The 23353-nt window shown below is 43.2% G+C and overlaps 1 protein-coding gene across 2 annotated transcripts in view; it reads left to right on the top strand.

The window, feature by feature from the left end:
* The window catches only part of crebbpb (CREB binding lysine acetyltransferase b), a 33434-nt gene that overhangs the window by 6564 nt on the left and 3517 nt on the right, over window positions 1-23353 (top strand). The window contains exons 2-30 of one of the 2 annotated variants that reach the window (XM_089018176.1): window positions 7583-8178; window positions 11962-12129; window positions 12224-12470; window positions 13065-13178; window positions 13631-13864; window positions 13969-14065; window positions 14257-14394; window positions 14469-14586; window positions 14663-14831; window positions 14907-14960; window positions 15082-15203; window positions 17390-17578; window positions 18071-18433; window positions 18515-18688; window positions 18852-19014; window positions 19138-19256; window positions 19328-19567; window positions 19646-19734; window positions 20731-20811; window positions 20898-20954; window positions 21034-21111; window positions 21179-21246; window positions 21323-21473; window positions 21547-21693; window positions 21771-21884; window positions 21963-22128; window positions 22327-22494; window positions 22748-22909; window positions 23001-23282. In XM_089018176.1, the coding sequence (XP_088874302.1) occupies window positions 7583-8178; window positions 11962-12129; window positions 12224-12470; window positions 13065-13178; window positions 13631-13864; window positions 13969-14065; window positions 14257-14394; window positions 14469-14586; window positions 14663-14831; window positions 14907-14960; window positions 15082-15203; window positions 17390-17578; window positions 18071-18433; window positions 18515-18688; window positions 18852-19014; window positions 19138-19256; window positions 19328-19567; window positions 19646-19734; window positions 20731-20811; window positions 20898-20954; window positions 21034-21111; window positions 21179-21246; window positions 21323-21473; window positions 21547-21693; window positions 21771-21884; window positions 21963-22128; window positions 22327-22494; window positions 22748-22909; window positions 23001-23282 (4868 nt within the window). Of the gene's footprint in view, window positions 1-7582; window positions 8179-11961; window positions 12130-12223; window positions 12471-13064; window positions 13179-13630; window positions 13865-13968; window positions 14068-14249; window positions 14395-14468; window positions 14587-14662; window positions 14832-14906; window positions 14961-15081; window positions 15204-17389; window positions 17579-18070; window positions 18434-18514; window positions 18689-18851; window positions 19015-19137; window positions 19257-19327; window positions 19568-19645; window positions 19735-20730; window positions 20812-20897; window positions 20955-21033; window positions 21112-21178; window positions 21247-21322; window positions 21474-21546; window positions 21694-21770; window positions 21885-21962; window positions 22129-22326; window positions 22495-22747; window positions 22910-23000; window positions 23283-23353 lie in introns of both variants that reach the window. The other variant, XM_089018175.1, reaches the window with a different exon arrangement.

Raw genomic sequence — 23353 nt, 5'->3', positions numbered from 1 at the left:
TATTTATTATACATGAAATAAGGCATATTTTGTGTAGTTTTAAAGGACAACCGACGTCTCCGGACAAGTTGTGTCCATAATTTGTAAAATGGCTTCAAATGACTTCTACTGGGTGTATTTTAATAAGACTCCACCGCATATAGCTATATTTTACGTTTTAAGACTCATGCTGATTATTCAGGAAGTCTTGTTTTTGAGTTGGTGACGAGTCCTCACGTGACGTCAGAAAAGGACCGCCACCTGACCGTAAAAAAGACACATTGTAGCGTCTTTCCATCACGTCAATGTATTTTGCTGTACTGTTTATTTTTAACCCTTGTGTTACATCCAAAAGCCACCAGCAGAGGGAGTCCAAGCTCCACGCAAGGAATGTATCAGCCTGTGGAAACATTCCTCACAGGATCTGGTCGCCATTTTTCTGCCTCTTTTGTGGGACGTTACATTGCAGTCCAGATGCCTCAAAATGATGCGGAAGGACTTCTTTAATTGATGGCAAACATGTATGCTTTCCTCTTCAGAACTATTTGAATCATATTCATAACTGGATGTGTAACAAGAAATCATATTATCTGAAGCCATTGTTTTTATTCTCCAGCAATGCAAGACGTCTTGGCGTGACGTCACAAACTGGGGACGGGACTTTCTGAAAATGCCCAATTCGCAGCTCAATTTTTTGCAGATTTTGGACACTTTAAGTCATTTTTATTGGTGTTTTTCATTTGACTAGAAATATCATACTGCATGTTTTGGGTATTTTAGATGCTACAAAACGTTTTTCTGATGTCAGTTAAAAAACAAAAAAGTGACGTCGGTTTCCTTTTAAGGCTTAGAAAATTAGAAAGTAGAAAATTGTTCTATGGGGACCTGGGAACGGCCTGTTCTCATTTTAATGGTTTCCTATGGGAAATTAATTTTTGGGATACACGCTGTTCGCCTTACACCAGGGGTGGGCAAACTTTTTGACTCGCGGGCCGCATTGGGTTGTAAAATTTGACAGAGGGGCCGGGCCAGGAGCATTTGGAGGGAGTGTTTGGGCCGGAAATACTAAACCTAAGGCATTAAAGGACAACCGACGCCTCCGGACAAGTTATGTCCATAATTTATAAAATCACTTCAAATGACTTCCACAGCATATAGCTATAGTTTACGTTCTAAGACTTGCGCTGAATATTCACGAAGTCTTGTTTTCGAGTTGATGACGATCCCCATGTGACATCACGTTTGGACCGCCCCTGACCGAGAAAGCGACACACAATGCATTTTGGGTACTTTGTTTGGTCTGAAAACTTCGTGTTGATCCGTGTTGATGGCGAAATTAGAAGGAAAACACATAACGCCATGGTGAATTGTTGTGTGTTGCACCAAGACAACTATTTGATATTCGCTGACACAAATTCCCAGCTGACAAATCAGCCCATTTCCAACGGAGCTTGGGCGCAATCTTCTGCATTTCCTGGGTGCTACATTGCTGTCATTGACGGCTCGAATTGATATGGGAGGACTCCTTGAATCAATTGCAAACATTTATGCTTTCCTCTTCAGAACTATTTGAATCATATTCATAACTGGATGAGTAACAAGAAAACATCTTCTCCGAATCTGAAGCCATTGTTTTGATTCTCGAGCAAGGCAAGACGTCTTGGCGTGACGTCACGAACAAGGGGGTGGGACCTTCTGAAACTGGCCATTTCTGGATTCATTTTGAAGTCATTTTTATTGGTGTTTTTCATTTAACTAAAAATATCAGCCTGCCTGATTTGGGTATTTTAGATGCTATAAAACGTTTTTCTGATGTCAGTGGGAAACACAAAAAATGGTGCCGGTTGTCCTTTAAATGTAGTATGTACAAACCTCATAGCACAGTAAGAACCCAATTTATTAACTGTCTTTCAAATGTGAAAGATATCTGATTAGTTAATAAATTTGTCTCAAGGAATATGGCGTTTACATACTATTTCGCAGATACTTGGAGGAGGAAATGGAAATAGATTAAAATAACATGCACTGTGATTCATCAAGATTGCGTCTGTTTTAATAGGTTTTCATTGAAGGGGCAAAGTTAAAGAAATCAACATTTATTGAAAAATGGAATCACTTTCAACATTCAAAACATATTATTCCACAACGAAATATTCAAGCTCAATAATACCTACTTGTGTTAAATTCCGCTAAATCACAGATGGTTTGTCCTGACCGCCCGCTCAACAAACTCCTCATTGACGCCCTCGCCTTCACGCGCAAACAATACACGTGTACCGTCGCCGAGCACACAGACATAGGGTACCTGCAGTGACATTTGCATACTCGGCACGGCAGCCAATCAGAAGCCTGCTGCTTTCTTCCGGACTTTCGCAAGCGTTATAAAGTCGTGCAATTGCATATCATTTTCCAAAATAGATGCACAGAACCTCAGCCCAGAAGAAAGATTCAAAAGAAGCTAACAACATATGTGACGCTACAAAACGTAAATTTACATTAAACCGTGACTGTAAAGTGTACGTGAGACTTATGAAAGGGGCTTCGTGGCTCGTAGGAAGCAATGCAAACGTTGCATTGTGCACCACAATGACAATTGACTACTGCAGCAAAATCTAGCCATGTACATTTACCGTAAATTAAGCAAGGTAGCATTTGTAGTAGGTACGTTCTTGATTAAAAAAAACTTTATACTTTGTGACAATGTTTTTTAATGTGATTAGTTGTCTCATTGTGCTTCAAGTTGTGAAAAATGGGGCAGGCAACTTTTCAGTTATCTGCCCTGTTGTCCGCTAACTTTTTGTCATGAGTTTCAGACACTGTTTTTACTATAATTTGGGCAGGTTCGGCGGGCCGGATTAAAAAGCCTAACGGGCCGTATGTGGCCCGCGGGCCGTAGTTTGCCCATGCCTGCCTTACACACTCTGTCTGGGAACCAATTAAGTTCGTAAGCCAAGGTATCACTGTACCACGAATTGCGACAACAGCTTTTCAGCAACTGAATGCTAAGAATAACTACAAAGTCGATGAGAAAGTAGCCTAAGGGTCCGTGTCACTTGTCCAACCTGAAAAACAACTTGCATCACCTGTGAGACTTTGAATGTTTAACACAAAAAAGACTTGGTTTTTGAATAACAATTGATGAACATGACAGGATAACATTCCCCGTTCATGTTTGCGTATTAAATGTCTCGAAATAAGCATATTATTTCCCGCATTTTAAAATGTTCATGAGGGTTTTGAAAATGTTTGACGTGCGTTTGTCAAAATGGGACCTAGACTTTGAAAATGCCATACCTCGTGTCTTTCAATTTTCAGGGATAGCAATTAATACAGGGGAGCGGCAGTTGGTGCTTGTCCATATCCTGCTTGACAACCGCAGAATTGACATGAAGCCGTTTGGGGTGTCGCCTATGTGGGGCTGCTCGGAACCACCTGGGTGTGGCCTTGTCACACACAGTACTTGCTCCCTTGATTAATTGTAATATATTGTAGTATGATGCAACCATGAATGTTGGACCACGCAAATGGCTTTTGACACTGTCACGACCAGGGGTAGAGCTTGAGGATTGTGCGATGTACCGTATGTTCTGGTGTATAAAGCGCACTGGAGTATACAGTAAGGCACACCCCAAATGAATGGTGTCTTTTCAAACTTTTTGCATACATAAGGCGCACCAGACTATAATGTGCACCCTTCAATGAATGAAAAACCGTTTTCCAAATTTAATATATACATTTAAATATAAAAATTTAATATATAAATATATTTAGTATATAAACTTAATATATTAATTTTTCCAAATATAAGGCACACCATATTATAAGGTGCTACAGTAGGGGTTTGGGTTACGCACGACTTCTACAGGGGAGGGGAAATGGAGTCGGTGGCTGCTGACAGTACATGAGAAACTTGTTGTGGCTCAATATTACGTATTAGGTGCGGGGTCATCTTTTGAAGAAAATCAAAGTTTTGGGGTGGGCCTTATACCAGTGTTTGAAACTCATGACAAAACGGGCAGACAACTCTGAAAAGTTGCCTGCCCAGCCTTAAAGTTGCCAGCCCCATTTTTTACAACTTGAAACACAATATGACGACTAATTGCAAAAAGAAAACATTGTTGCAAAGTATTAAGGATTGATAATCAGACTATATAGCAGAACAACACTTTTAAATTTAGTAATTGATGTACCGACCACCAATGCTCCCTTGCTTAATTTATCATAAATATCCCTTGTGCATGATTTAGCTCCAGTTGTCGTTTGTCCATACACTTTTCGTCATGTTGCACAATGCAATGTTTGCGTTGCGTCGTCTGCTACAAGCCATGTGAACTCCTCTTTCCACGATGCTTGTAATGTACGTTTACGTTTTGTAGCGTCATAAATTTTGTTAGCTTCTTTTGAGTCTTTCTTTTGGGGCTGAGGTTTTGGCTTGATTCCTAACCACTTATCCATTTTTCTTGTCTTCTCTGTGCGTCTCCTTTGGAAAATGATATGCAAATGCACCCGCAAGCATGAAGTTATTCGATGCAGGCTTCTGATTGGCTGCCGAATATGCAAATTGCCAAATGAACCGAAAGTCAGAAATTTCCAAACTCAACGAAGATTTCGAAATCGGAATAAAGCAAACGTTTGATTTGAAAAATATATATATTTTTCTTGAAAAAGGTAGCGGCCACCCGGGCAAAGATGTTCTGTAAGTCATACGCCCGACGTAAAAGTTGCACGCCCCGGGCGTATGGGCAGACGTTGCTTCAGACACTGCTAACACACTGGAAAATACGGTACTTTCTGAAGAAAAGCCGAAAGTTTACCAATAAAGCTGACACTAGACCAGGGGTGGGCAAACTTTTTGACTCGCGGGCCTCATTGGGTTCTAAAATTTGACAGAGGGGCCGGGCCAGGAGCATTTAGAGGGAGTGTTTGGGCCGGAAATACTAAGCCTAAAGCATTAAAGGACAACCGACGCCTCCCGACAAGTTATGTCCATAATTTATAAAATCACTTCAAATGACTTTGACTGAGCGTATTTTACAAAGATTCCACAGCATATAGCTATAGTTTACGTTCTAAGACTTGCGCTGAATATTCACTAAGTCTTGTTTTCGAGTTGATGACGATCCCCATGTGACGTCACGTTTGGACCGCCCCTGACCGAGAAAGCGACACACAATGCATTTTGGGTACTTTGTTTGGTCTGAAAACTTCGTGTTGATGGCGAAATTAGAAGGAAAACACATAAATAACGCCATGGTGAATCGTTGTGTGTTGCACCAAGACAACTATTTGATATTCGCTGACACAAATTCCCAGCTGACAAATCAGCCCATTTCCAACGGAGCTTGGGCGCAATCTTCTGCATTTTCTGGGTGCGACATTGCTGTCATTGGCGGCTCGAATTGATATGGGAGGACTCCTTGAATCAATTGCAAACATTTATGCTTTCCTCTTCAGAACTATTTGAATCATATTCATAACTGGATGAGTAACAAGAAAACATCTTCTCCGAATCTGAAGCCATTGTTTTGATTCTCGAGCAAGGCAAGACGTCATGGCGTGACGTCACGAACAAAGGGGTGGGACCTTCTGAAACTGGCCATTTCCAGATTAATTTTGAAGTCATTTTTATTGGTGTTTTTCATTTAACTAAAAATATCAGCCTGCCTGATTTGGGTATTTTAGATGCTATAAAACGTTTTTCTGATGTCAGTGGGAAACACGAAAAAATGGTGCCGGTTGTCCTTTAAATGTAGTGTGTACAAACCTCATAACACAGTAAGAAACCAATTTATTAACTGTCTTTCAAATGTGAAAAATATCCCTGATCAGTTAATAAATTTGTCTCAAGGAATATGGCGTTTACATACTATTTCGCAGATACTTGGAGGAGGAAATGGAAATAGATTAAAATAACATATGCACTGTGATTCATCAAGATTGCGTCTGTTTTTAATAAGTTTTCATTGAAGGGGCAAAGTTAAAGAAATCAACATTTATTGAAAAATTGAATCACTTTCAACATTCAAAACATATTCCACAACGAAATATTCAAGCTCAATAATACCTACTTGTGTTGAATTCCGTCAAATCATAGATGGTTTGTCCTGACCGCGCTCTCAACAAACTCCTCACTGACGCCCTCGCCTTCACGCGCAAACAATACACGTGTACCGTCGCCGAGCACACAGACATAGGCAACCTGCAGTGAAATTTGCATACTCGGCACGGCAGCCAATCAGAATCCTGCTTCTTTCTTCCGGACTTTCGCAAGCGTTATAAAGTCGTCCAATTGCATATAATTTTCCAAAATAGATGCACAGAACCTCAGCCCAGAAGAAAGATTCAAAAGAAGCTAACAACATATGTGACGCTACAAAACGTAAATTTACATTAAACCGTGACTGTAAAGTGTACGTGAGACTCATGAAAGGGGCTGAGTGGCTCGTAGGAAGCAATCCAAACGTTGCATTGTGCACCACAATGACAATCGACTACTGCAGCAAAATCTAGCCATGCACATTTACCGTAAATTATGCAAGGTAGCATTTGTAGTAGGTACATTCTTGATTTAAAAGAAAACGTTATACTTTGTGACAATGTTTTTTAATGTGATTCGTTGTCTCATTGTGCTTCAAGTTGTGAAAAATGGTGCAGGCAACTTTTCAGTTATCTGCCCTGTTGTCCGCTAACTTTTTGTCATGAGTTTCAGACGCTGTTTTTACTATAATTTGGGCAGGTTCGGCGGGCCGGATTAAAAAGCCTAACGGGCCGTATGTGGCCCGCGGGCCGTAGTTTGCCCATAGCTGCACTAGACTTTATGCACTTGTGGACTAGCACAGTGTCTCTGTGCATGTCGGACATGTAGAGGGACAATGTCTCATCTGCATGAGGCAGAACTGTCTCAAAACGGGCTCTAAATGGGCCCTGCGTCTATTCTATATTTATCACATCTCACACCTCCTTTCACAGTTGGAGCCAAAAATCCACATACTAATAATTTATGTTGTTTGGTTTATCTATAAACCAATGCAATGTCCAAATTATTCTTTTCTGTGGTGCTCTGTTTTGCTTGATGCACGCAAAAAGCCATCTCCAATCTACACAATGACAAATATTATGAATATTAAACCTGTGCATTTCTATTTATAAAACTCTAAGCGAAAAGAGTTTGCTGGCTTCTTGCTGTAAAATAATGATTGAATGTTTGCACATGGAAGATGTGGTGAGTGCCCCAGGCGTTGATGGTAAGAGGAGTCTTCCCTCTAGACATGGTGTTCGTCTGGCATCAGATGATCTGGGCAATTTTGCAGGAAAACAAATCCAACAAACTGCGGTAATTTTGACTTTTGCTCCAAGCCACCGCCTGGCACTTGCTCAGTGTGAAAGGAGATATTTAACGTGTGGGGGAAAAGATACACCACATGTTGGTAGGGTAATCATTTCAATCAATCAAGACATTTTGGGGCTCATATTTGTCTCAAGACTTTAAGTTTTAAAATTACAATACAATATACGGTATTGTTGTTGGTCAAGTTAAATATGTGTGGGTCAACTTCGCACCTACTGCCCGAGGTTTGCTCATTCTCCTTTCTGTCCTCTTTAGACCTCGTGTCCCTGTTTGACCTGGAAAATGACCTTCCAGATGAGCTCATCCCCAATGGCGACTTGTCTCATATGGGAATGTCCTCAAATGTTGGCAGCGCAGGAGGACCGGGTCTCAATTCCATTGTCCCAGACGCCGCCGCCAAACACAAGCAGCTGTCTGAGCTCCTCCGACCCGGTAGCTCCTCCATCTTGGGAAGTTCTCTCAACTCTGCTAGTCCCGAGCAGGCAGGCATCGTGGGAGGCCAGCTTGGAGTCGTGCTGGGAAAAAGCCCAATTGGCCAGGGCTCTCCAAATCATCAGTCTCTGCAGGGCCAGAAAGTAGCCGTTGGGACGTTGCATGGCAATGGAGGCGTGAGCTTCAATCAGGCCCTCTTGAACAGTGGACAGGGACACAGGCTCTTGGGCCCGGTTGGACAGGTGATGAATGGGGCTCTGGGACCAGCAGGCCGCGGAAGACCTGGCATGCAGTACCAGAGCCAAGGTATGCTTGGGGCGCCAGGAGGCAGCGTGTTGGCAGAGACACTCACCCAAGGAGGGCCGCAATTGAGCGGACCCAACTCATTGAATGTTCAGCAAGCTGGACACGTGAATAAGGTGAGTGGAAATATGTGTTCATGATTTCCAACACTGGCTTGAGATGAGAAAAGAAAATCCATTCATGATTTTGATTGTTATTGTTATTATTATTAACTCATTCGCTGCCGTTCCCAAATTCAGGAATTGAAAAGTGTGACATGGAGCGCCATTCCCAAATCTGTTCGAGTTTTAGTTTTTGTTGCGGGAGGTGCCGAGAAAGCACTGGTCAGACCTCTGGCAATGTTTTTTTCCCTTCCACAAGGGGGCAAAAATTTTCTTTTTTCCCATGTTAGCGCTTTGTTCCAGCTTCAACTATTAAAGCGCTGTATAAAACAGTATGTATGCATTGCATTGTATCTTGTACAGCCACGCCCATTTCAAGCTCAGATAACTCCAGACCAATATAACTTGGGAATTAACTCTATTTTTCTGATGAAAGAAGAGAGTTGAAGGTTTCTAACACTGTATTGAATGTTTTTGTAGTCCTAAAACTCAATATTCTGTGGGTTCTACAATTTGAGTGAAAATGACAAAAACCCTGACACTGGAGTGGTCACATTTTTGCACATCATCTGGCAGTGAATGAGTTAACAACCCATCTAGTGAGAGGTTTGCACCTGCCTTTTTTGTGGTGAAAATTTGCTTTGCTGCTCTGGCTTTGGACGGGGAGGGGCAGGCTGCAGCTCCGCGCTTCGCTTAGTTGTCACAGCTCAGTGTGTCCCCTCCCACATCTGTCTTCAATGGGTAGGGCCGCCTTGTTCTACTGAGTAACACTTACAGCGGGCCACCAGGCCAAAGGAACGCAACAGACGGATACTGAAAGCCATCAAAGGACTTAATTATGTTTGGGCAATGAATCAGAGCAGTAACTATGTCTAGCCCCCTTTTTCCCATTCCCTGTAAAATCAATGGCTTGCTGTTCTTCATGAACGGCACGAACATAGAAGGTTTAACACAGCAGATTTCTGTCATCTCGGGTAGTTCCTCTTAGTTTCTAGTTAATTCTGACGTTTCCAATAGCAATTGGTATTTAAAATTCGTCCACTTCACATTCAAACATGAGACCAATATTTTTGAAAATTAAATCATAAGGTTGTGTTTGCATAGGTGAATTAAATAATTTAGGTTTTCCGCTGTCTTCTACATTAAGATTAAGATACATTACGTTTTTTTTCCCCAAATTTCCATTTTGTTCTGGTTTGTCTCTGTGTGCCCTGTGATTGGCTAGCAACCGGTTCAGGGTGTCCCCCGCCTCCTGCCTGAAAATGGCTGGCATAGGCTCCAGCACCTTCCTAGTGATGATAAAGCTGGTTGGAAAATGAATGAATGAATGGATGACTGAATGAAAATTTGTCAAACAACGATGAGTGATGCTTTCCTCAATGTGATTTCTTTTTAGAAGTATCATCTCCTCTTCCAGCTACTCTTAGAACATTTTTAGGCTTGTCACAAGTCAATCTTTTCAGAATTATCTTATTAATTATTGCAGTCCCTATTTTAAAATGTGTTTTCTGTGGGAAAGTGACAGTTATAAGGATGCTTGGACAATTAACATTTACGTTTGCCAATTTTAAGGTGTGAATATATAACTCAATTAAAAGTCAAGTCTTGGGGCTCACTCACTGCACATACTAACACTGAGGACTAGAAAAAAACTGCTATATGGGCTTTGAAATTGTGACGTTAACAAGGTACAGTGATACCTCGGTTTACGAACCACTTGTCTTACGAACTTTTCTTTTACAAACGTTAAATTTATGAAAATTTACCTTGGCATTCGTACTATTTTTAGGGATACACACTGAGCTGCCACAATGAGTGATGTGTCGTTCGCAACGAGCCCGTTCTCCTCCCAAGGAATTTTTTTGTCATCTATTCCCTGCCTCCAATCATAAAGTTCTGTTCTCCAAAAACAAAATAGCAGCCGACTTTATTTGTCCTCGATTTCCCGCCCCCACTCTTCGGTTAAAGCCACGTGATTGGTCAAGAACGCAGCAGTGAGGGTAGGCAGTTTAAACATTAAAGAGACAGGCAGACGACAGAGAGAGTGAGCAAATGGATAGAAAACAGTGACATTTGGACTTGTTTTAACATTGATAGTTCAAAGGCAGAGTGTAGACTGCACGGTTAAAATATCCCATCAATCAGGCTCCACAAATAACCTGCACAAGTCATCTGTACACTTGATGCAAAAAGCTATCAACCCAGCTAAACAGAACACAATTGATGAGGAACTAGGTAAAATTATCGCAAGATGGTGAAAGAAGAAGGCTATGTACCTCATCGAGATTTTAATGCTGATGAAACCGGCCACTCTATTCCATCAAGCCACCAACGACCATCACAAAGGTAAATAAAATGACTTTAGTATACTGTACAGTTGATTTCTTTAATTATGATACCATAGTACATTTATTACACATAAAATAAGGTATATTTTGTGTAGTTTTAAGGCTTAGAAATTTTGATAGTAGAAAATTGTGTAATCTTCATTGTGCGGCCAGGTTCCGTTCCGACAAAACGGCCATAAGTCAAATGGCCGTAAGTCGAAATGCATTCAAAATGGCTGATGCGAGGTTTATACGACAGGATAGTATACAATGTCAATCTGTTGTTTTTAAGCAACATTTTCTATTGAATACTATTATATACCAAAATGTTGACAGTTCATTTATAAATCGTATAACTTTTAGTGTCATTTTAATCATTTTATATTTCGTATTATCGATCTTTATTAGGGTCGTCAGAAAGCACACGCTTTCTGACGACCCATATACGCACGGCTTTCCACGCATGCAAGCTGTTGAAAAATTGCTCTCCCTGTTAACGGAGAATCCAGAAGAGGTCACCCAACACACGCTCGGACTCAGCGGAGGCCGAACCAAAAAAAGTTCTATCAGTTACCCTCTTCCCGGCTGTACCACGCGCCGACGTGCGGCCCGACCCAGGGGCCGTCTGCAACGCCGACTCGCCCAACCCGCCACCTCGCCACGAAGCAGAACGAACTGACTCAGAGGCGGCGCCGACCGTGAGCCCGATGTGGTGTTTGCGTCGCGGCGATCCCACTCGCTCAAGCGACACCCACCGACACCGACACCCACTGACGCCCCAGTGTCGGTGGACACCCCACCCCCCATATTGCTCTGCGAGTGAGATGCTGTCAGGCTGGAGAAAATTGTCGTACGCGTTTAAGAAACTTATTTTTTTATCATTTTGTGCAATGCGCAAATAAACATCCTACTTGTTCGATATTGTCACGTTCGGATTGACAGCTAGGGTGGGGCCGCGCCTCCTCGCTTCCACCACCTCCTACATCAGGACACGAAAACGGGATGCTGTCAACTTGTATTTGTACTTTGTATTACCCTGGACTTTCGATATCTTCGGTGCTCGGGCCGACCCTATCCCCCCCTTCCCCTACATCCCGTCAGTAGTATTATCGTTCGGGATTGTTCGGTTTCTGCACCACCGTTTGTGAGTTGCTTTTCTCCATGGGCGTAGTATGCGAGTCGGGTCACCCCCCCCCCCTCCCTCCCACTCAACGTGACAGATCTAAACAAGAAGGACCATCTTGAGTCTTTATTCTACCAAATGCATCGCAAACACGCTGCGGCGTTCAATAGCATTGCTGGCTGTAGTGGTGGCAGCCGTAGAATTAAAAAAAAAAAAGGTCTGACGGTCGTGGTCGTAAGTACGGGTCTTTGTAACTTGCGCCGGTCGTAAATCGGATGTTACCTGTACTTGTTGCAGATGTTCTGACCAGTCTTTGTGCTCTCTGGCTGTGCTCTCTGGCTCTTCTAGATGGGGATGTCAGGAGCTCCGTTTGGCCAACAATACAGTCAAACAGGGGTCCAGCAGATGGGGCCGACGGGTGTTAATGCCCAACAACTTCAGAACAAGACAGCCCTTTCCAACAATCTGCCTCAGTTCGTTTCGGAGCCAAAGGGAGCTGGAAATGTGCCCCACATGGTAAACCTGTCCCGTTCGTTAACTTATTTAATGATGCAAGTATTTGATTAAGTTTAATTATTTGGATTGGTCACATTGCACTGTCGTGGTCCAGATGCAGCAGCACGTTGCACCTGTGGGGATGGTGCCCAGCCCCGGCAGCGTGTCAACCGGTCCGACGGCCGAGCCTGAGAAGCGCAAACTTATTCAGCAGCAGCTGGTACTGCTGCTCCATGCGCACAAGTGCCAGCGGCAGGAGCAGGCCAAAGGGGAGGTGAGGGCCTGCGCTCTCCCCCACTGTCGTACCATGAAGAATGTCCTCAACCACATGACCCACTGCCAGGCGGGCAAGTCTTGCCAGGGTGAGTTTTATTGATTTATTTAAGGTCATAGCATCATAGAATTCTGTCCTATAGTTTTTAAAGTAGGCTGAATTTTGATCTCCTATAAATGTATGGGGTGTACAAGTCCTACCACAGAAAGCAAAATCTGCATTTTGGAGGATTGGGGGGTTCTTTTAAAGATGTTGATATTTGCCAAAGGCGGCCCGGTAGTTAAAGTGGTTAGCACACCGGCTTCACAGTGCAGAGGGAGCCGGTCCGGCCTCCCTGTGTGGAGTTTGCATGTTCTCCCCGGGCCCGCGTGGGTTTTCTCCAGGTCCTCCGGTTTCCTCCCACACTCCAAAAATATATATGGCAGGCAGATTGACCACTCCAAATTGTCCCTAGGTGTGTGTGAGAGTGACTGTTGTACGTCTTTGTGTGCCCTGCGATTGGCTGGCAACCAATTCAGGGTGTCCCCCGCCTCGTGCCCGAAGACAGCTGAGATAAGCTCCAGCACCCCCCGCGACCCTAATGAGGAATAAGCGGTACGGAAAATGGATGGATGGATATTTGCCAATGACATTCAATCATTCAATGCTTGTGTCTCTTTCTTTTCAATCTGTCCTCCCATAGTGGCCCACTGTGCATCATCCAGACAGATCATCTCCCATTGGAAGAACTGCATGCGGCATGACTGTCCCGTCTGCCTGCCTCTGAAGAACGCGAGTGATAAGAGAAACCAACAGCGTGAGTGTTTGTAATTGTGGACATTTAAGTACTAAAATATATAAGAACTGAAGACACTGTATGCTTAATGCCTGGGGTTGGAAGTCTTGAGTTTTAGCCTCAAGTTTATGTGAACATATAAGAGGGTGCCACCTGCAGGTTGCATAGAGCTGAGGGTGAGGGTTGGAACCGAGGCAGGAGGCCCGTCTGTAAAGGGACACCCAGGGGGAGTGGCTTTGCTCTTTCATCTTAGTGGGTGGGTGGGACTTTGAGACCGGCTTCCTCTGTGATTGGTACAAAGAGCCGATGACGGATTTAAATCCCCCACCGAGGCAGCGTGCTGCCTGTCAGCCAGCAACACAGGGAGGGGTGGTGATATGCTCATCGGGCGCTGTGAATAAGCTATACATCAATATTTTAGTCCAAGAATAAAAAGTATTACCTGATGATCATGATTCTTTGTCACACCGAAGCCATGCTAGGTTCCCCTGGTGCCAGCCTACAGAATGCAATAGGCACAGTTGGGGCCAGTCAACCCAGTGCCCCGACCAACAACAGCGCAACCACACATATTGACCCCAGCTCCATGCAAAGGGCCTATGCCGCTCTGGGTCTCCCTTATGGCAACCAATCCTCTGCTCAGAACCAGGGTCCTCCTCAACAGAACACACAGGGGCACCAGCAGCTGCGAAATATGAACGTACTAGGTACTGTGGATGAGAAACATGAACATTCCTCGTCAGCCCTTTTTCAAATACACGCATGTTTTCATCTGACCATGTTCCTAATTTCTGAGTAAATTTTTTTTCAGGCACTAATCAGATCATCCAGATGGCAGCAGGGATGGGGGTCCCATCTTCAGACCAGACTGGTCTGCACAATGACTCCTTGCCCTCCACACTAAACAAGTAAGTTGACGTGTGATGTTAGTGGTCGTGAAAATATCGCTTTTCAAAATCACAATCTCTTCTGGGTTTACCCATCACGTGTCACTGAACAATCGTTATTTGAATCTGTTCGGGCAACCTACCTCTTAAAAACATACTTGATGAAATATATTTGTTTGAGTTTTGCTGCCTTTCTCCTTTTGGTCCCCAAGTCAGTTGTTGCCGGATGGATCCGTGGCAGGTGGCATGGGAAACCTACCCGCGGCCATCCCCCTGTCCACTTCTGGGATCAGGAAGGCCTGGCATGAACATGTCACTCAGGACCTGCGCACTCACCTAGTGCACAAACTGTATGTTGTGCTTGTGTGGATTGACACGTTGATGTGTGATGGAAACCAGTGTGTGACTAATCTTCAACCCGTAGAGTACAAGCCATATTCCCCACCCCAGACCCTGCAGCACTGAAGGATCGCAGAATGGACAACCTGGTCGCTTACGCGCGCAAAGTCGAAGGTGACATGTACGAGGCGGCCAACAGCAGGGTAAATAATTCTAGTTCACGTCTCGGCGGGTGACCTTTTACCCCTCAGTGACAAGTTAGTCTCTTCCTCTGGCTAGGATGAGTATTACCACTTCCTGGCGGAGAAGATCTACAAGATCCAGAAAGAGCTGGAGGAGAAGCGACGTTTGCGGATCCAGAGGCAACCTGGCATGGTGGGCAACGCCGGCCAGGCTTCCATGACTCAGCCCAATGCCATGGTCCAGGGACAACCTGCCCGACCTCCCAGTCAGTGTTCAAATCTCTTATTTTTCTTTTAGGGGGTTAAATAAAGGATTAATAATTGATTTTGTTCCACTTCAGATGGACCTGTGCCTATCCCAAATCAGATGATGAACCGTATGCAGGTACCTCAAGGTATGAATGCACTGGTTAATACAGATTTTTTTTGTCGAATCATTTAACGTTTTCATTGCATATTTTAGACTTCCGCTACTCCTATAAACATATGTTTAATGGAATGTGTATATTCCCCAAGGAATCAATCAGTACAACCCAATGGCAATGCAAAATGCGCAGATGTCACAGACACCCTTGGGCCCACGAGCTCCTTCGCCCATGAACCATCCCCCGCAGCTCAACATGAACGCCATCCCAGCAGTGAGTTTTGTCTTCTTCTTAGTGCTTGATATCGATATTCATGAAAAGAACTTTCATGGAACAGCAAATTTAACAGAGTGGCCCCATTTGGAGTTTAACCAACATTTTTGATGTGTTCAAAAAGTCTAACCTAACTTCAGCCATGCGTGACTCCAGCCAATCTATTGATCACCCAAAGACATAAACTGTGTATTTTTTTTGTTCTGTGGCTTTTTGGTGATGCCACCAAAAACCAGTGATGGAGAAGGAGAAAAGCGTCCTGACACTCACAGTACCAAAAGAAAACAACTTAGTACAGTATGAGCAATATATTAGAATCACACCACACAAAAACGTATCTTGTGACTGTAAAGTGACCTTGAGAGTTTTGAAAAGCACTTATAAATGAAATGTATTATTACAAACATGCAAATCCAACCTCTGAACGAGGAGGACACGGATTCGCTGTGGCGACCCCTTGAAGGGAAAAGCCGAAAGGAAAAGAAGAAGATTATTATTATTCAATGACACGCATGTAATGTGTGTAAATTGATTTACTATACCAGGGGTCGGCAACCTTTACGACTCAAAGAGCCATTTGGACCCATTTCCCACAGAAAAGAAAACACTGGGAGCCACAAAATCCTTTTGACATTTAAAATGAAGACAACACTGCATCTTTTCATCATCGTTTTTTACCTTTATTCATGCATGAACAAACTATAGTGTGTTGCATTTATGAATCAATGAACTGTTACAGAGAAGCGAAATTACATTTCTGCACGCAACAAAAAACATTTTAAACTCGGAAAAAAAGACGTTGGGTTGAAAATTACTTTCAAATATAATACTCGATGTCTATTTGAAAAAAAAAAAGAATATTTGCAAAATGGCAAATACAATATTTATCACTTGGTTAATGTGATTTCTGCTCCTGCACCTCAGCGCACAGCCTCTGCACATCAGGGCTGTATGACGTTACCTTCATCTTCACACAGGACTGTAAGCTGTCGTCTGTCAGGCATGAGCGATGTCTGTTTTTAATGAGGGGCAGAGAGGGGCATGTCCCTGATTTTCTGCACAATTTCTTGTTTTTAAAGTCTGTGAATAGATTTTCTGACATCTTAATGAATGATTATTTTATATATTCTCCATCTGTGAACGGCTTCCCGTGCCTGATTATTTCCTGAGCGGCCACAAAACTAGCATATGTAGCTGAATTTGTAGATTTCATCCACTTCATAAAATGATTTTCGCTCTGATCAGCCTTCTGCATCGGCTTCCGAAACGGCTCTTTTTCTCTCATCTCCATCCGGATATTTTTTAGCAAAAGCTATGTTTGTTCTGGAAATGTCTTGCGACATTTGACTTGTTGTTGTTTGCAAACTTCTCATTACATATTAAGCATACCAGTAAACCCGTCTCGTTAGCAGTGAAGGCGAACGAATCTGCCCACGTATCATTAAACGTTCTGTTTTCTTCAGACATTTTTCTTTTCTTAGATTTATCTATAGTTGGCCTACCTGGGGGTCGAAAAATTCAAGAAATCGTGCGCAATTTGGCAGTTGTGACCAGATATACGTCCACTGTCGATGGTTGTGACGTACATTATGAGCGACAAAAAATATTTAATACGTTTTATTTTGTATTATTTATAATCACCATAATCTTCAAATTTAGAATTACATTTTAAAAACGAACGAACTAAAATAATGTACATTAAATTAAATACTCTTTATTTTCTAGAGCCGCAGCAGGGGGGGTGAAAGAGCCTCATGCGGCTCCGGAGCCGCGGGTTGCCGATGTCTGTACTATACTCTTTATCAGTGATTCCCAAATTATGGGAGGAAAGTGATTGTGGTCATACTGGGTGAAAATGAAAAATAGGATTTGCAAACAATTATCTATAAATAGACATACAGTATGCGGTGCTAAAACACAGTATCTGATTTGAGAGGCATTAACTTTCTTTAAGTATTGCCTTTCCAATTGATTAGTTTTATGTTGGCAAAAGTTTAAGCCTGCAGGAAATGAATTCACATGACATACTTGATAAATTATAGAAACTTGGAAGTCAACCAGCGTCACGGGACGAATGATATTGCACTACACGACTAACCTGGGTGCCATTGTGGCTTTACATTATTAAGAAATGAGACACTTACCAGTGTAATGATTTTCATCCACGTTTTCTTGTCCTTTCCCAGATGGGCATGCCACCTTCGAGAATACCACTGACTCCTGGAATGATGGGTAATCACGCAGGAAACATGGTTCCTCAACCAGGCAACCAGGGTCACTTCTTGCCGCAGGGACAGTTCCCTCCAGCCACCACCGGAGGAGCAATGAATGTAAATGTGGGCATGGGTCAGGCGGTAACGCAACCTGGTACACAGGTGAGCAATCCTGCATTCTCAGCCACTTCTTCTCACAGTGAACTCTGTCTCCACCATTTGCTTTGTTCTTTTTAACATGGCCAAAACTACATGGCTTTTTTTGCATATACCATCTAGATTGTTAGCTCAAAATGGCCGCAACTTTCTATGATGCAATTTCGTATGTACTTATAATACAGTATACCTCGCTCACACAATGCAAAACTCCATTGATGGGCTAATGAAAAGTGGAAATAGTTACTGTGTCATAATGTTTTAAGCAAAGAGTATTTTAATATAAATGCTGTAGCAATACACGTGGACAGACAGTACTCACTAGGATATATTTGTTATCCACTACAAAAAAAGACAAATTACTGCAGTTCACAGTAGTGAGTGGTTTGTCAATTTGAATATATTACACTGCCCCCTGGTGGTCATACATCATAAAATGATTTGCAATGGAATCTGTCAATGTGACTGCATTTTAATTGTTTCCACTTTTCTGAACAGTCGCAGAATTCCAACCTCGCTCTAAATGTGCTTGGCACCCTCGGCTCTCAGTTGCCATGTGGCTCTGCAGCCCAGGCAGGCATGGGCAGCACGCCTCAACCCAACCCCTCCACTGGCCTCCCAATGCAACAACACCATCAGCCCACGCAGGTACCGGTACTACAGCAGCCCTCCACTCCAGCTTCAACGGGTGGGCCGGCCTCCAACCAATCCCTCTTACCCGGAAGCCACCCCGGTCCACCTTCTGTCGTTAATACACCTCCCGAGTCTTCTCAGCCGCTCACACCCATGCAGCTGCAGCCGGGGCCCACCGGTCAGTCGCAACAGCCCACCTCAGTGCCAGCGCATCATCCCAGCACACCTGTGAGGCTTTTGTCCGCTTGACTGTGAATGAGAAAATGTTTCTGCCCATCTCCGTTCATGATCCACTTTTTCATCCTTCAGATGTCGCAGGCCACAGCCAGCATCGACAACAGAGTGCCCACTCCGGCATCTGTGGCCGAGGTCAACTCTCATCAGAACCTGCCAGACATGCCCACCACTGACCTCAAGTCGGAAATAAAAGTTGAAGATGGTGACAGTAATTTGGGGAGCAGGCATAATGGCTTAAAAATAGAGGTACATCTTTGAGGACTTGAGGACTAATATTGCGGTATCCAGATATAAATTGCATTGTGTGGTTTCACGGATAAAATGAAATTAAACTCAAGTTAAGGTCCACCACCTTAAGTTTAGAGCGACTTTTTATAACTCATCCATCAGTATTCTCTTTGTTTATCAGAATGGTGAATCCAAACCCTCTCTGGTGAAAGAGGAGCCAGATACAGCTGAGCCAAAGCAGGAAATGATGGACACTGAAGAAAAGAAGCTTGAGGTAAAAACGGAACCCAAAGAAGAGGCGGAAAGTGGGGGCATGGCCGTTGCTGCTCAGAGCCGCAAAAAAAGTGAGTTGTGTCCTGTGGTATGGTTACTTTACAAGTGCAAAAACATTTTTTTGTTGTTTTTTTTTAAACTTTGATGAGCCATTCATTGTATGTCAAAGTCATTGTTCTGCTTAATATCTGCAGTTTTTAGGCCTGAAGAACTCAGACAAGCTCTAATGCCTACACTCGAGGCCCTCTACAGGCAAGACCCAGAGTCTTTGCCCTTCAGACAACCGGTGGACCCCCTGCTGCTTGACATCCCGGTCAGTCTCCTGCCACACTTATAATATGTGTATTTTTCCCTTCAAAAGCTGAACCCCCGCCTCTTCCCCAGGACTACTTTGACATTGTGAAGAATCCCATTGACCTGTCCACCATCAAGCGCAAACTCGACACAGGCCAGTACCAGGAGCCATGGCAATATGTAGATGACGTGTGGCTCATGTTCAACAATGCCTGGCTGTATAACCGCAAGACTTCGCGGGTTTACAAGAACTGCACCAAGCTTGCCGAGGTCTTTGAAATTGAGATCGAGCCCGTCATGAAGTCGCTGGGCTACTGTTGCAGCCGCAAGGTCAGACGATGCATGGCTGTAAGTTCATGACGTGCCTTTTTGCGCTGAAATGTGATGTTCTTTGTCTTTGGTCCACAGTATGAGTTCTCCCCCCAAACACTGTGCTGCTATGGCAAACAACTGTGCACTATCTCAAGGGATGGCATCTATTACAGCTATCAGAACAGGTAACCAACCCTGGATGCTGAACGAGGGTGCTTTCAAGTATAAGTGTGTCTGACTTAGTGATTACACTGGCAACTGCATTTCCACCATGATGCAGTGTAGCCTCTATAACACGTCCCCAGGTTCCTCCCTGCTGGACATAATGTTATTGCACACAACTGGTGTTAGGCATGTTACTTGTTTGAAGATATTCCCATCCAAACACAACACTCTCAAAAAGCATCAAATAAAAGTTTAGCATGTTTCTAGCATTATTTAAAAAAAAGTGATTCATGACCAAACTATTCAGGATCAGGATGTTATAGAATTTTCTTCCTTGTTTCTCAAGTGGGTTTACAAGTTTTTCAAATCTTGTTTTTAATTGGTTTTTATATTAGTTTTAGTTTTTTCTTATTTGCAAGATTAAAATAATGTGATAATTGTCTTGTAAAAAGTGAACAAAAATAGTATTTTAAAAACATTTTCAAAGCAGCTGTCCACAAATGAAATATAGGGACTGTATAATAATCCACAGACATATGTGCAATACGTGCAGTCTATTGCTTTTCAAGTCAGGTGCCTTACAACTCTTAAAGTCACTTGTTTGCCATGTTGCCAACTTCAAAGGTTGATTTTGTGACTTGTATTCTGCACATAACAGCACAGCCCACTTTACACTGAATTGTATTTGTTAGATAGAAATGTGATATATACTGTGTGCTATTTTTTTCCAAACATTTTTGTTGTTCTTCTTTCTGGCTGATGGCCATGCTGTAACACACAAAATAAATACATTTAAAACCACTCCCAAAGGCTCATGTATTAAATTGACAAAGACGGGGCATTGTTTTGCTAGTTTGATTTTGTTACTTTTGTAAATGTAAAATACGTAAAATGTAGGTTCAGTTCATAACCTCGCTTTGTCGTTTATTGGTGAATGTGTGTGTGCCTTGTCATCGGTGGTGCTGATGTGCATGTGCAAGATGCAATTTACCCAATTATGGCTTTATTGACAACAGGTATCATTTCTGTGAGAAGTGCTTCAACGACATCCAGGGCACCAATGTGACGCTGGGGGATGACCCGGCACAGTCCCAGACGTAAGTTAGGGCTCTTCTAAATGTTAAATTAACCGGGTGTTGTCCTGCTGAATCACAGACTTAAAATATTTTTGTTGGGATATCAGCATGATTTCCAAAGAGCAGTTTGAGAAGAAGAAAAATGACATGTTGGACCCTGAACCGTGAGTACAATTTGATTTTTGGCCATAATGCGTCTTGTTGAGATTTGGGCAGCAATTCATTTAGCATTTGTCTTCACAGGTTCGTTGAATGTAAAGATTGCGGGCGCAAGATGCATCAGATCTGCGTTCTGCATTATGATGTCATTTGGCCGTCGGGGTGAGTCTTTGCCATCGCTGTCATTTTAAAGTTTGGGAATTTCCCTTAAGGCGCTTTTATCTTACAGCTTTGTCTGCGAGAACTGTTTGAAAAGATCTGGAAAAACCAAAAAGGAAAACAAGTTTGCAGCTAAAAGTAAGATGAACGTCAACATGAAATATGATAAACATAAAGTGATACATGAAAAAATTGTGTGTGTTTGTGCGCAAAGGGTTGCAATCAACAAGGTTGGGGACGTACATTGAGGACAGAGTCAATAAGTACTTGAAAAGACAGAACCACCCAGAAGCCGGCGAAGTGTTTGTGCGAGTTGTTGCCAGCTCTGACAAAACTGTAGAGATTAAGCCTGGAATGAAGTCTAGGTAAGTCTTTCTACTGCTCCAACTGCTTTTCGGGCATTTGTTCAGCTCTGACAGAAACGTTTGTTCTGCTCAGGTTTGTGGACTCGGGTGAGATGGTCGAGAGCTTCCCTTACAGAACCAAAGCACTTTTTGCATTTGAAGAAATTGACGGTGTGGACGTTTGTTTCTTCGGCATGCATGTCCAGGAGTATGGCTCGGAATGTCCTCTTCCAAATACAAGGTCCGCATCGCATTGAAAAATGGATCCAATCCTATTTCTGCTTGATTCCGTTTCTAAGTCCTTTTATTTCTCGTTAGGCGTGTTTATATATCATACCTCGACAGTATTCACTTCTTCAAACCACGTGCGCTCAGGACTGCAGTTTATCATGAGATCCTAATTGGATACCTGGAGTATGTCAAGAAACTAGGGTACCTGAGCAATAACGTCGCACAGTATGGTTCCATCCGTTGTGTAATTGTCCTAAAAAATATCTGGATCGTGTTCAGGTATGTGATGGGCCACATCTGGGCCTGCCCACCGAGCGAAGGAGATGACTACATTTTTCACTGCCACCCTCCCGACCAGAAGATCCCAAAGCCAAAGAGGCTGCAAGAGTGGTATAAAAAGATGCTGGAAAAGGCTTTTGCCGAGAGAATCCTACACGATTTCAAGGTCAGCATTTTTTTGCGTTTGTGTCATAAATCTTTCAACGTTATCGCAAAGTAGCGAATCAATATGGGGCAGTACATAGGGAAGTACAGTATGTACGTCCCCACTCGTCCTATAATGATTCATCCGACAGCACCATTTCAAGTGAATACCAACACTAAGACACTGTTTTGACTTGGCAACATGCTTTTTGTCATTCAGGACATTTTCAAGCAAGCCACAGAAGACAGGCTGACCAGCGCCAATGAGTTGCCGTATTTCGAGGGTGACTTTTGGCCAAACGTGTTAGAGGAAAGCATCAAAGAACTGGAGCAGGAGGAGGAGGAGAGGAAGAAAGAGGAGAACACGTCCTCTTGTGAGACGCCAGAGGTGAGGGAATACGATCAGGGTTTGGGGATTGAGATGAGAGGTTTGATGAGAGCCAAAATCAACACACCGATGTGAGGTCATCTGATCTTATTCCAGAATGTATCATCCTAAAACATCCAAAAACTTTCAACGGCTGCTCTGGCCTTTTTGCAACCACTCTTTTTAAATATTACTTTCTGTACAAATTGTGACCATTCTTCTCATTCTTATTTTTATGCCCTTCTATTTCTATTCGTGTGCTTTTACTCCAAAGGGAGCCCACGCTGACAGCAAGAATGCCAAAAAGAAGAACAACAAAAAGACCAACAAAAATAAGAGCAGTGTCAGTCGAGCCAACAAGAAAAAGCCTGGGATGCCGAATGTAGCCAATGATCTATCCCAAAAGCTCTATGCCACGATGGAGAAGCATAAAGAGGTAAGAGAGCCGTCAAATATTACTCTTCACTCAGTGTACTTTCACAGGTGACATGAGAGAACACTCTTAAAACAGTTTATTCTTTTTCCAGGTGTTTTTTGTCATCCACCTTCATTCTGGGCCAGTCATCAATACCCTACCTCCCATCATGGACCCCGACCCTCTGTTTGCATGCGATTTGATGGACGGCCGCGATTCCTTCCTGACACTGGCCCGAGACAAGCACTGGGAATTCAGTTCGTTGCGGCGTTGCAAATGGAGCACCATGTGCATGCTGGTGGAGCTGCACAACCAGGGCCAGGACCGCTTTGTATACACATGCAATGAGTGCAAGCATCATGTGGAGACTCGGTGGCATTGCACTGTCTGTGAGGTAGGCAGCAGAAAGATTGTAAATTAGATTTTGATTCAGGTTGAATGTGCTCTAATCTACAGCACAAATTC

The sequence above is a fragment of the Hippocampus bargibanti genome, linkage group LG17, assembly GCF_051943395.1.
Source record: "Hippocampus bargibanti isolate YZ-2025 linkage group LG17, ASM5194339v1, whole genome shotgun sequence".
Classification (NCBI taxonomy): domain Eukaryota; kingdom Metazoa; phylum Chordata; class Actinopteri; order Syngnathiformes; family Syngnathidae; genus Hippocampus; species Hippocampus bargibanti.
Note: the sequence above shows the minus strand (reverse complement) of the source record. Positions and strands in the feature narration are given on the sequence as shown.